We start from the raw sequence: 12533 nt of genomic DNA, 5'->3' as shown, positions 1-12533 counted from the left end.
GGAGGTGGGGCTTGAAGTCGCTCTCGACGGAACCACAGGTCAGGAATGACGCTTGCTCCGACCACCGCCACCACCAGGACAGGACTACCGACATATTAAAGGAGTTGGATGATGGGAGGAAGGTTACGAGAGGGTTTATTTGCATTATTTACATAGCCAGAGATCAAAGGTCAACTTTTCTCCGAAGAGAGGATCTTTAGGTAGGGTCATAATGGAGGATGCAAAAGGAGGATCCAAAATGAAGCTTGATTCACTGCACTCGCTGTCCAGTTTTATGCAGTTCTTCGTCCCTAGATTCCCCGGTGGAGGACGCCCTCGCCAAGGTGGCCTCAAACTTGTATCCTCGCGCACGAACACGCACCACCGCACATAGGGACACGCCCCCATCACAGGTCGAGCCAGGGAGAGAGGAGGATGCCGTTGGGTCCACGTCAACTGCGTAGGGGATCGTCTCTAGCCAACCGAAAGATCCCACGCAGTGCTTGCACCTGTTTCTTCCTTCGAAGAATCCGACGTGCAAGGCCGAAGCACCAGGTGGGCCTACTTGAAGTCAAAGTGGTTGTGCCATTACCCGGGCCGACGAAGGTATCGGACGACGACCGGTAGCAAGCTTCCGTATTCCCACGCTGATTGTCCTCTAACGGGACCGAGGCCGCATTACTTCCCCAAACATAGTAACGACCATTGGGTGATTAGCTGCCGCTCGTTTACTGCGGCGGCCTCTCCACTCTGCCCGGACTCCCCCCGAACGACGCTCTTCGGGGCACTCGGGTCGGGAACGTGGGAGCGATCCTTATCGCGTGGCTCGGGACCATCCCGAAGAAGCTTAACGTTGGGTTCCAGCAGGTAAGAGTTGTTGTCTCTGTTGCTAATGATGAGACCCGCTGGCGCCGACCTTAACACTTCACGGAAGCAGCCAGAAAACGGCCTTCAGAAGAAAAAAGGTTTCAGGTCTCCATAAAGCAAAAACTGGCTCGTGGTTGTAGGTGTGTTAAACCGATTTGAAGTCTATTCATTGTTAAACAGGTAACAAACGCGCAATAAAGCAGAAGCTAAAGGCGTAGCCTGACAGGGGCTCCTGCCCTATCGAGCAGTAACGGCAGACAAGATGCAATTTCAAACGAAACTTGCAAGCATGTACCATGCATCTTGTACGGACAGCAAACGTTGCAAGTGAACAAAAATAAAACTGTAAAAACACCAACAACATATTGTCACCGGCGAAAATACAGAGAACAAAGCTGTTCACTCGAGCGAGGTTTGCCAACACCGCCGCGCTCGTTCCGGACAAAGAAGACGTTCGGCCACGCGCTCGGGCACACAGTTCGACCTCCAGGTGGCGCCGGCAGAAAGTCAGCAGCGTGGCATTGCCCCTCCCATCTAAGAGGCATCGACTCGATGCCGCACGCGAGGAAAGAAAAAAAAATAAGGCGAAAGGTAATGGCGGGGTTGGGTCCGGGGCTAACGGGAATAAAACGGCTTCATTCGCGCCACGTGGACGACCTCGGACGTCGGGTGTCGAGAGGACCGGACAGTTCCTTGAGGGAGCACCTCGTAGGTCACCGCGCTGAGGCGGCGTAACACCTGGTACGGACCAAAGTAACGGCGAAGAAGCTTCTCGGAGCGCCCTCGCAAACGGATTGGGCTCCAGACCCAGACTTGGTCACCGGGTGTGTAAATCACCTCCCTGCGGCGGAGGTTGTAACGCTCGGCGTCGCGTTGTTGTTGGCACCGGATTCGCTGTCGAGCAACTTGGCGAGCAACTTCGGCGTCACGGACAAATTGGTCGGCATCCACGACAGAAGAGGGAGTAGGATCCGGAAGAAGCATGGCGTCCAGCATGGTCAAGGCTTCGCGACAGTGCACCAAATGGAAAGGAGTGAAGCGCGTCGTTTCCTGAAGCGCAGTGTTGTACGCGAACGTTATGTAAGGAAGTATCCGGTCCCAGTTCGCGTGGTCATCGTCGACATACATAGAAAGCATATCGGCAATTGTCTTGTTAAGCCGCTCAGTCAGTCCGTTGGTTTGCGGATGATAAGCTGTTGTCTTTCGATGGCTGGTGCCACTGAGTCGAAGTACCTCGTTCGTAAGTGCCGACGTAAACGGGGTTCCCCTGTCAGTTAATACGACCGTTGGAGCTCCGTGACGAAGCACAATGTTATGAATGAAAAAACTTGCGACTTCGGCGGCGGTACCACGGGGAAGAGCCTTGGTCTCACAGTAGCGGCTGAGATAGTCAGTGGCAACAGCAATGTACCGGTTACCCATGGAAGACGCCGGAAACGGACCGAGTAAGTCCATGCCGACCTGTTGAAATGGGAGGCGCGGGGGATCGATAGGCTGCAGGAGCCCGGCTGGTTTAGTCGGTGGCGTCTTCCTGCGCTGACATTCTCGGCAGGTTCGGACGTAACGGCGGACAACCGCAGCAAGCTTGGGCCAGTAGTACTTGGTGCGTATGCGCGCCAACGTGCGGGAAAACCCGAGATGGCCCGAAGAAAGGTCGTCGTGGCACGCGCGCAGAACTTCGTCACGAAGCGCAGCTGGCACTGCAAGCAGATAGACAGTGTCCGTTGGGCCGTAGTTCTTTTTGTAGAGTACCCCATCGCGCAAGCAAAACGATGACAGTCCGCGCTTGAAGAGCCGAGGTGGAGATGGGGCGATTCCTTCAAGGTATTCTATGAGGGGCAGCAGGTCAGAATCGGCCCTTTGTTGTTGGGCAAGGGTGGACGTGGTGAGAGCACCAAGAAAAGCGGAATCGTCGTCGGACTCGTCAGTGGGGCACAGGATTGGGGCGCGGGATAGACAGTCAGCATCGCTGTGTTTCTGGCCAGACTTGTGCACGATGGTGACATCAAATTCTTGTAACCGAAGACTCCATCGAGCAAGCCGCCCCAAGGGATCCTTCAGGTTCGCCAACCAACAGAGTGAATGGTGGTCGCTCACGACCCGAAACGGGCGGCCATACAAGTACGGACGAAATTTCGTAACGGCCCACAGCACAGCTAGACATTCCTTTTCCGCTGTGGAATAATTGACTTCTGAACGGGACAAAGTGCGACTGGCGTAAGCAATCACGCGTTCTAGACCATCCTGCCGCTGAACAAGGACCGCGCCGAGGCCAACGTTACTAGCATCAGTGTGCAGTTCAGTGTCGGCCTCTTCGTCGAAGTGGCCAAGCACAGGCCTACACTGCAGACGGGACTTGAGTTCTGTGAAGGCGCTGTCCTGGTCTTGGCCCCAGATGAAGGGTTCAGAATCCTTCGTTAGGCGGGTCAAAGGCTCTGCTAGCCGGGAGAAATTGGGAACAAACCGGCGATAGTACGCGCAGAGGCCCAAGAAACGACGCAGGCTCCGTTTGTCTGTTGGCTTAGGGAAGGCAGCTACGGCGGCCGTCTTTTCGGGATCTGGACTAACACCTCGTGCGCTGACAATGTGACCAAGAAACTTCAGCTCTTGAAATGCAAAGTGACATTTCTCTGCCTTGAGAGAGAGACCAGCGGAACGTATGGCCTCGAAAACAGCACGCAAGCGTTTCAGGTGCTCATCAAACGTGTCAGAGAAGATCACGACATCGTCAAGATATACGAGGCATGTCTGCCACTTCAGACCGGACAGCACGGTGTCCATCATTCGTTGGAACGTGGCAGGGGCCGAGCACAAGCCAAAAGGGAGTACCTTAAACTCGTATAAACCGTCAGGCGTAATAAAGGCGGTCTTCTCTCGGTCGCGTTCGTCGACCTCTATTTGCCAATACCCACTGCGGAGATCAAGGGATGAAAAGAAGGTGGCATGGCGCAGGCGGTCTAGGGAATCATCAATGCGGGGCAGAGGGTACACATCTTTTTTCGTGACGGTATTCAGGCGCCTGTAATCGACGCAGAACCTGAGGGTGCCATCTTACTTCGTGACGAGAACAGGCGATGCCCAGGGGCTCGTGGAAGGTTGGATGACGTCGTCCTGGAGCATCTGTGTAACTTGGCGGCGGATGGCATCGCGTTCTTTGGAAGACACGCGATAAGGGCGCTGGCAAATTGGACTTTGGTCGTCAGCAACGACAATTCGATGCTTGGTAAGCGGCGTCTGTCGGACCTTGGAAGTTTCCGCAAAACAGTCGCGGAAGGAATAGATTAGGCTTTGCACGCAGTTTTTCTGACTGGCCGAGAGGTGCGGGTTCACGTCAGTCGGAATGGCTGTAGCCGTCGCGTCGGCGAGGTCTGACGTGGTGGATAAAGAGCACTGCCTCGTACACTCTCCAAGCTCGTCAAAATAAGCGACGACTTCTGACTTCGTCAAATGTTGCGGTTCACGAGTAAAGTTCGTGACTAAGATTTCGGTACGACCATTGGCAAGGTCTACTAGGCCTCGGGCGACACAAACTTGCCGAGCGAGTAGCAGGGACATGTTCGCTTCAGCAATGCCAAGAGCGCCGGTGCTGTCAGTACACTCGACTGTGACGAACTTGCTGGCTCGCGGAGGGATTGTTATGTGGTCGTCACATATGCGCAACATTACTTTACAGGGCTCGGTGGTTGTGTTAACGGCTCGCTGGGCGGAAAAAGATACCATGAGTTCCTGAAGGTTTATGATCGCACCATACTCGTGAAGGAAATCCATGCCCAGTATGAGGTCCTTTGAACAGTCAGCTTACACGGCAAAGGAGCCGGTGAAAGTAAGACCACGGATTTGGATGCGGCAAGTGCAGACGCCGATTGGTGTCACGACATGGCCACCGGCAGTGCGGATCACGGGTCCACACCAAGGCGTCAGAACCTTACGGAGTGTCATGGCTAGCTCCCTGCTCATCACAGAAAAATCAGCGCCGGTATCGACGAGTGCGTTCAGTTCATAACTGTCGACGGTTACTAAAATTTCAGCGGAAACTAATCGTTCGCAGCACGTCGGTGAGGTCGTCGGATCGGGTCGTTGACGCTCGGGCCGTCGCGTCCAATCGTCGGGTGGAGGCTGTTGACTTCGTGCAGCGGCGGCGGCCCTACCCCCGGAGGACGCCGTCTTCAGTTTTCCCGCCGAGGGGACGTGCCTCCGAACTGACCGGAGGTTGAGGGCCGACTGGGCGTAGCAAAGCACCTCGGGGATGGCGATCGCGACTGTCGCCGCTGTGAGGTCGGGGGCGGCACTTGAGAGTTCAGGTACTCCTCTATGTCCCGCGGTCTTTCACCATAGCGCGGTCGAGGCGCGTCCGGTGGGAATCCTCTCAGACCCATCCGCCGGTACGGGCAATTCCGCAGAACATGGCCGGGCTCCCCGCAGTGGTAGCAGAGCGGACGATCGTTGGACGTTCGCCACACGTACGCTTTGCGGAATGGAGGGCACGGGTCCTGCTGCTGCTCGATGGGACGCACGTAATGATGGGGTGGTGGTTGTCCGGCAACGGGGCGAAACGCTTGCGGCGCCGAGGCAGGTCGGCGCAGGGCATCGCTGTAGGACATTACGTGCGGCTCCGAAAGGGGTGCTGGGGGTGGCTGCACCGCTCGCCGGATTTCGTCACGGAGAACATCGCCTGTCGAAGGTACGCTTTCTGACGGAGCACTCAAGTGGAGGTGTCGCAGTTCTTCGCGGACAATGCTCCGCACAAGCGCTCGCAGCGCCTCATCCCCGGGGCCTGGCAAGGACGTGCAGTACTGAGCGGCCGCTACATTTGCCTGACGGCCGTATTGGGCACTCCGTTCCTGCAAGGAACGTTCTATGGTCGTCGCTTCCTTGGCAAAGGCGGCGACAGTTCTCGGAGGGTCGCGCATGAGGCCAGCGAACAGCTGCTCCTTTACCCCACGCATAAGGTGCCTCACCTTTGTAGCTTCGGGCATGGCTGGGTCGGCCCGATTGAAGAGGCGGGTCATGTCCTCAATAAACATGGCCACGCTCTCGTTGGACTGCTGTGACCTGGAGCGAAGGGCAAGTTCGGCATTCTCCTTTCGCTCGCTCGTACTGAACGTGGCGAGCACCTCGCGGCGAAAAGCTGCCCAGTTAGAGAAGGACGCCTCGTGGTTCTCGAACCACGTTTTCGCCGAGTCTTGCAGTGCGAAGTACACGTTCAGCAGCTTTCGCTCGTCGTCCCATTGGTTGAACGCGGCCACACGGTCAAAACCGGCCAACCAATCTTCTACATCCTCGAACCGGTCGCCGTGGAAGGATGGTGGTGACCGAGGTGCAAGAAAGACGAACGGCGGGGCACTGCCGAAGGACTGACCTGTCTGGCTGCCAGTGGCGGAAGTCATGGCCCGAGCAGGAATCGTGAGTGGCTCAAATTCGGGTTGCAGGCCTCGCAGGCGACGGCTCGCTTTGTGGACAGGTGTGGCGTCTGCTCGTCGGGGAGAAGCGTCAGGGCTATCGTCCCGGTCAGCGTACATGGGATGATACCCAGCACGGCTCCACCAAAAATGTCACCGGCGAAAATACAGAGAACAAAGCTGTTCACTCTGGCGAGGTTTGCCAACACCGCCGCGCTCGTTCCGGACAAAGAAGACGTTCGGCCACGCGCTCGGGAACACAGTTCGACCTCCAGGTGGCGCCGGCAGAAAGTCAGTAGCGTGGCAATATAAAGTACAACAAATATATGTAGCACACGTTTAAACAGAAAGTGAAATTATTGTGCTTTAACAAAGCAACATAAGGAGAAATTATAAAGTTATTATTTCACTCTCCAGCACCCCCCTCGGCTTCGGGAGGTGGTGGGTTCGACTCCCACTGCCGGCCGGCTACCCACCGCTTCCCTCAAAATGGGTACTAGGTATGGCCAGGCCTGGTGCTCGGCTTGTCAGGACTACATGGCTTGGCGAAGGAGCCTGCGCCTTAAAATACCGTCCTTGTGGGCTTGGAAGCGAGAACCGTTTAAAATGGAGAAGGGCCACAAATGAGCTTGTACCGCACAAGGCGGATTTAACGTTGTTGATGGCGGAACTTATCGCTGACCCGTCAGAGCAACTGTGGTGAAAACCGTTTTCCCAAGCATCTCACCCAGAAGAGCCGAGCACCAAGCCGGGGGAAATCTTGTACCCTATAAAAACCGGTGGGTACCCGGCGGCACTGGGGATAGAACCCGGCATCTCCCGAATGCGATCAAGGCCGATGCCCTACCGCAAGGCCACGCTTCGGTAGTGGACGCTTCGGTTGAGTGCGAGTACTGCCAGCCAGTAGACAACAGCACAATAAACTAGGAATAGTTAGCAAATATCCACTGCCTGTATCTGCTTCTTTCGAATGACGAAGCATGTATGCTTGCATGTACATACCTTTGAACACAGAACTGCTTTTCCTTTTGTCAGTGGTTTGCGCCACATTATATATCGTTTTTTTTTCTTCTTGTGAAGGGTTTGTGGGCATAATACACGTCATTCAACATTTAAAAAGCCGTTCTTGAGCTATAAGTTCGTAGCCCGTTCTGCCCAAAAGCCCATTCCTTTTTCTTAGCAGTTGTCACCCTAAGGAATGAGGTTTAGTTTATAGTTTATAAGGGTTTAACGTCCCAAAGCAACTCAGGCTATGAGAGACGCCGTCGTGAAGGGCTCCGGAGATTTCGACCACCTGGGGTTCTTTAACGTGCACTGACATCGCACAGCACACGGGCCTCTAGAATTTCGCCTCCATCGAAATTCGACCGCCGTGGCCGGGATCAAACCCGTGTCTTTCGGGCCGGCAGCCAAGTGCCATAACCACTCAGTCACCGCGGTGGCTTAAGGAATGAGGTACCAAAGATCTTGATTGGCACATCGCTATCGTTGACAAAATTATTGCTGAAAAGACGCTTGCCTGCTTAGGAGGAGATATTGCCACTGTGGTAGCCTGCAGGGCGTTTGAGGTGTTCTGCAACCAATAGGCTAGGTTCTCGGCGTTCACCTGCGCGAGAGAAGGCTCCACGTCATGGCCCAGCTTCAGGAAAATACCTCACTGCTAAACCACGCTTCAAGCGAACCTCCGTTAGAAATGGCGCGTAGACTTGCTGTGTCACCAGGGCTGCTGTCTGTGCAAACTGCTTGTCATTCACAATCTCTCCAATTTCAGAAATAGCTATCTTAGATATGAAAGACTGAAAACAGAACGTTAGAACATTTGGAGTCTCCGGGCAAAAGCAATTTGTTGGTGTCCCCCTAACGAGGGGTGTGGATTTTTTTTACTCCCAACCACTTCTACTGCCACTGTGCTTGAGTCAGGTAGATGAGAAAAAAAACTGAATGCCCCTTCGGGGATAATGCGCCGCATTGCTTCACTTCAAATGTTGATGCGCGAAAACGAAAGCGGCTCACAGTGCGCATCATCGACCACCCTGAAAGCTCAGACCATCGTGTCCTTGTGGCTTCCGATACGAACAGCGAATTTTACTGAACAGCGCAGAATTCTAGGAGCACTGAGACTGCTAGCAAAACCCAAGAGCATTCTTCTTGGTCGTCTTATCTCACTGAGAAAGCGTATAAAAAACTTATAAGTTTAATTAAAGGTTCATTGAATCTCCTTTTAACATGTTCCGTTTGTTCCCCAAAACTACAGTTCAGCGTCCCTTGAACTTGTTAACAGTGTTCCATGTGCACTGTAGACACATTCTTAAGAAACCCGTCTTCGATGCGGCTGCCAGTACATACGCCTAGGAAAGACACCGCAAAGCTTCCATAAAAGGGAAGTATAATTACGAGCAGCGCCTAGTTTGGCTTCAGTTGGCTCAGCCATATCAGCTTAACGGATACCACAGATCTCTGGTTTAACATACTGAGGCTAACATCGTCACTATGACATGCCGTTTGTGATTAAACCAGGAGGAATAGCTCGTGCGGCCGGTGGCACAGTACCCACCAATTTCTGTTTATTTCAGTTTTTTATACACCAACATAACCTGTTAAGCATTATCGAAAGGGTGAAATATGGTCCAGCACAGCCAATTGAAAACCGCCCCAAAGAAAGGTAATTTAGCTCCCATTTGAATAATGCATTTAAAGCTAGGTGCCCAAGAAGTAAGAATGAACGGGTTCAACTTAAGGTTGAGGCTGAATGGCTGTAGGCGGCACCTCATTTGATAATGTTATAATAAAGGAACAGATGACTGACCGACGTTCGGTCGCGAGACAAATCACTTACAGCAGCCGTGTCATCAGGGCTGCCAGGACAAAGCAGGTTCTCCCGGAAAAATTCACTGCATGCTTGGAGGTCTGAACGCCGGTAAGCACTTTCAAATTACCTACATGTGTTTCTCAATATCAATGGTGCTGTAAAATTGCATTCGAGTGTGTTGTTGTTCTCAGCCTGCAACTATGCAGTTGCGTGTAACAGAATCTCAGGCCTAGACTTGAAAATCACTGCAGAAAGTAATCAATGATGACAAATGTTCGCATGTTGGAGTAGCCCAGCTGCAAAATGAAAGTGATGCTCATGCTGAGGATAAACGGTTGCGTTTTAGGACATTATAAATCGTATTTTTTAGCTGAGACCGAAAACTGGCTTCTTGTTATTTTGTATGTGCATGCGGTAGACATATTTTTGTTTTCACGCTTGCCTCTAGCTCTTACTTGGGAACAATGCCTGCAGTATTTCATAAATAAATTATTGGCAAAAATCCGCGTACCAATAATTCGATTCATGCGGCACAGTATGAGTTAGCATTTGTGTTTGGCCGTGAGTGTGGCGGATGAGGTGATACACTCACGCCGCCCCCGCTCCATTCTCCCTATCCTATTCAGCAGTCACAGTGTTACAAGCCATATGCCCTGTTCCGCTCTTCCCCACTGGACATTGATTGGCGACTGCGGTCTACCTATCGCCACCCGTCGCCTCTCCGCCATCTCTTCTCTCTGCGCCCGCCGCGAAGGCTGAACAGCACTCGGCTCGTGAGGCGGGATTCCCGAATTCCACCTCGGCCGCAACGGCCGCGTGTCGAAGGAGGCGAAAGGCAAAGAGATGGTCGTGTGATGTGCGGTGTCAGCACACGTTAAGATGGTTCAAATTATTTAGCAGCCCTGCGCGCGGTATCTCTTTCACTGAGTCGGCGTGATTGAGGAGTCCTCAAAAAGAATTTTCATTTTTCCGTCTTCCTCATCTCTCCCAGTGGTGGGAGCGGGATTCCGTCTCTACACAATGCGTCCTGCCAACCGACGTTTGACGCGGCAACGCAAACGCCGGACAGTTTTTGTAATAATAAGCGTTTGAATGTCATACGGCCTCAAAACCTCTTGCTGGCTGAATACGGAACTTGTGCCGTTTATTACTGTAAGAAAGCCGTTCTAGCCCACAGCGCAGCTCGAACTGCCGGTCGAGAGCGAAAGGGAGAGGACATGCCTTGACTTTCTGCACCTCCGATGCCCCGAGAGCTGCCAGCGGTAGGCCCATGATGGTCTTGAGCAGCGACAGTTTGCTCTCGTCCAGCAGGTTGGTGCGCAACCCTTGGAAGAGGGCACTGGTGTTGATCGGGGCAGACGTCTCCAGAGCGTACAGGGCGTGCGCGAGCTCCGGTGGCGCCGCCACGCTTTTGTCCGCACCCATCTGACTTTCTGTTCGGAACGCCTGCATCACGAAACACCAGGGTCAACTTGTCAGTGGATTCGCCTCTGCTGCACTGCAGTCCTTATGTTATGCTATTCAATAATATTTTCAGTAGTAAGGCCGTCAAAAGGTGAAATCAGATGAACTGAACAAGCGTCCACAGCCAGAAGTATAAACTTAGTACGATCGAAATAAAATCACCAAATCATCATAACACAGTCCTCATTGTCTGCAGATGGAGGCTTCGATTACAAGTGAACGAAGCAATATGCACAACAAAATGTGTGCTTCCAGAGAAGTTAGAACCGGTACAGCTTGCGAAGGACATCCCAAAGAGCGACACATGTTCTCTATGGGCCAGTCTTCCTAATTTACGTTTATATGCCCCCATTTTATGTCTTATCGACCCCTGATATTAGGTAAGGGTGCTAATATTTACAAATGCACGCCGCGCAAATGAAACATGAACAAGGAGCGACTTAACCTCTCTGGTGCCGTAACGCACCTTGCCCTTGCCAGATTCTACTGTCCCTCTTACACAACGGGGTGCATCGCAAATGTAAAATCTCACTCTACTCGCATAAGTGTAATTCCTACATTTCGGTGAAATTTATGCGCATAATTTTATTTACCACTTTCGCTCATCTGTAGCGCTAGCGCTTAGTAACTACCTCGTGCTCTAACAATTAACGGCGCAGAGGTCTTTTCAAGTCGGCGCTGCGGGAGCCAATCAGAGCTAAGGTGCTGAATTTGTACAGTATCAATTACACTAAACACAATAGTACAGCACATTTTATCTCTTGTTTTACATTGTGCATGTAAATATTACGTAGTGCGCAAGAGGTTCTCAAAATCTTTCATCATTAGACGCTCTTTCTTTCCCAAATTTTGTTTTAAAACAATCATCAGCAACATTTCCCGTAACACATGGACTCTCTTAAACGTTGTGTCTGATATTTTTCGCAGTTATTTTTAATGAAACTGCAACTTCCGTATGGATATTTGCAAGCAAGAAAATGTACAACCCCACAACAGCGCACACAAGATACGGATGCACAAAGGCGCTGCAAATATGTTGCCTCAAATATTTCATACACCGCACTGCGCCTATATACCACTTACCACACTGAGTAAATTTTAAAGATAGGCTTTTTTGTTAAATGAGCGTTTTCTGCGGTACTATATTGCCATCTGTGGTGGCCATCAAAAAGGCCTTAGATGTATAAATAACTTGGTAACTATCTAAAATGAAAGAAATAAATTTAATTATTAGAGAGATTTGTACCTCACCATTGCTGACGTTGATAGCAGTTTTAGATTTTCCAAGACGACTTTCTCGCCGGAGCTGCAGAGCAAATAATATGGACCGTTTTCGCGCACCGAACCGAAACCCAGGAGCAGAGCATCGCTGGGAGCCGCGCCTGACAGCGGGCGTCATCAGGCAGCGAGTGTGACACGTGCTGTTTCAGAGCATGCGCCGCCAGTGCTGGGTCCAGTCTGTCCGTGGAGGAGTGTGTCTTAGTGCTGCTGCGTTCCTCTGTGGGTGGACCCAAAACTCCTTGTGCCAAAGCAGCGACATGAATCTTGATTTCGAAAATCTAAAAATTGATATGGACATTACTCACGGTGATATTACTCTTAAGTCCAAATAAGTGAAGAGCCTAACTGTTAAAGTTCAAAAGTTAACTATTATACTTAAGGTTACCAGCATGCTAGTTTACACGCCTAGCTGAAATCGATCTAATACAGCGTTTGCAATACTGTACTGAAGAACACGGCAATCAAAAGGTCAATTTTATAAAATTACCAAACGTCTTCGGTGACACATCAGGTGTGCGTGTGCGTGTGCGTGTGTGTGTGTGTGTGTGTGTGTGTGTGTGTGTGTGTGTGTGTGTGTGTGTGTGTGTGTGTGTGTGTGTGTGTGTGTGTGTGTGTGTGTGTGTGTGTGTGTGTGTGTGTGTGTGTGTGTGTTTTCGTGCGTGTGTGTGCGTGTGAGCGCCTGTGTGTATGGGGGGGGGGGGAAGCGGTACGGGCGCTCACGCCAGTCTGACCAC

At 52.0% G+C, this 12533-nt stretch overlaps 1 protein-coding gene across 1 annotated transcript in view; it reads right to left on the bottom strand.

Annotated features, from left to right (window-relative positions):
* LOC144098024 (uncharacterized) overlaps positions 1–12533 on the bottom strand; it is a 187155-nt gene that overhangs the window by 1287 nt on the left and 173335 nt on the right. The window contains exons 13-14 of the mRNA XM_077630595.1: positions 10276–10500; positions 7765–7851 (exon numbers count right to left, since the gene is read on the bottom strand). Of these exons, the coding sequence (XP_077486721.1) occupies positions 7765–7851; positions 10276–10500 (312 nt within the window). The remainder of the gene's footprint in view (positions 1–7764; positions 7852–10275; positions 10501–12533) is intronic.

Source organism: Amblyomma americanum, chromosome 7 (genome assembly GCF_052857255.1).
Source record: "Amblyomma americanum isolate KBUSLIRL-KWMA chromosome 7, ASM5285725v1, whole genome shotgun sequence".
Classification (NCBI taxonomy): Eukaryota; Metazoa; Arthropoda; class Arachnida; order Ixodida; family Ixodidae; genus Amblyomma; species Amblyomma americanum.
The sequence above is the reverse complement of the archived record's forward strand: the minus strand, read 5'-3'. Positions and strand labels throughout refer to the sequence as shown.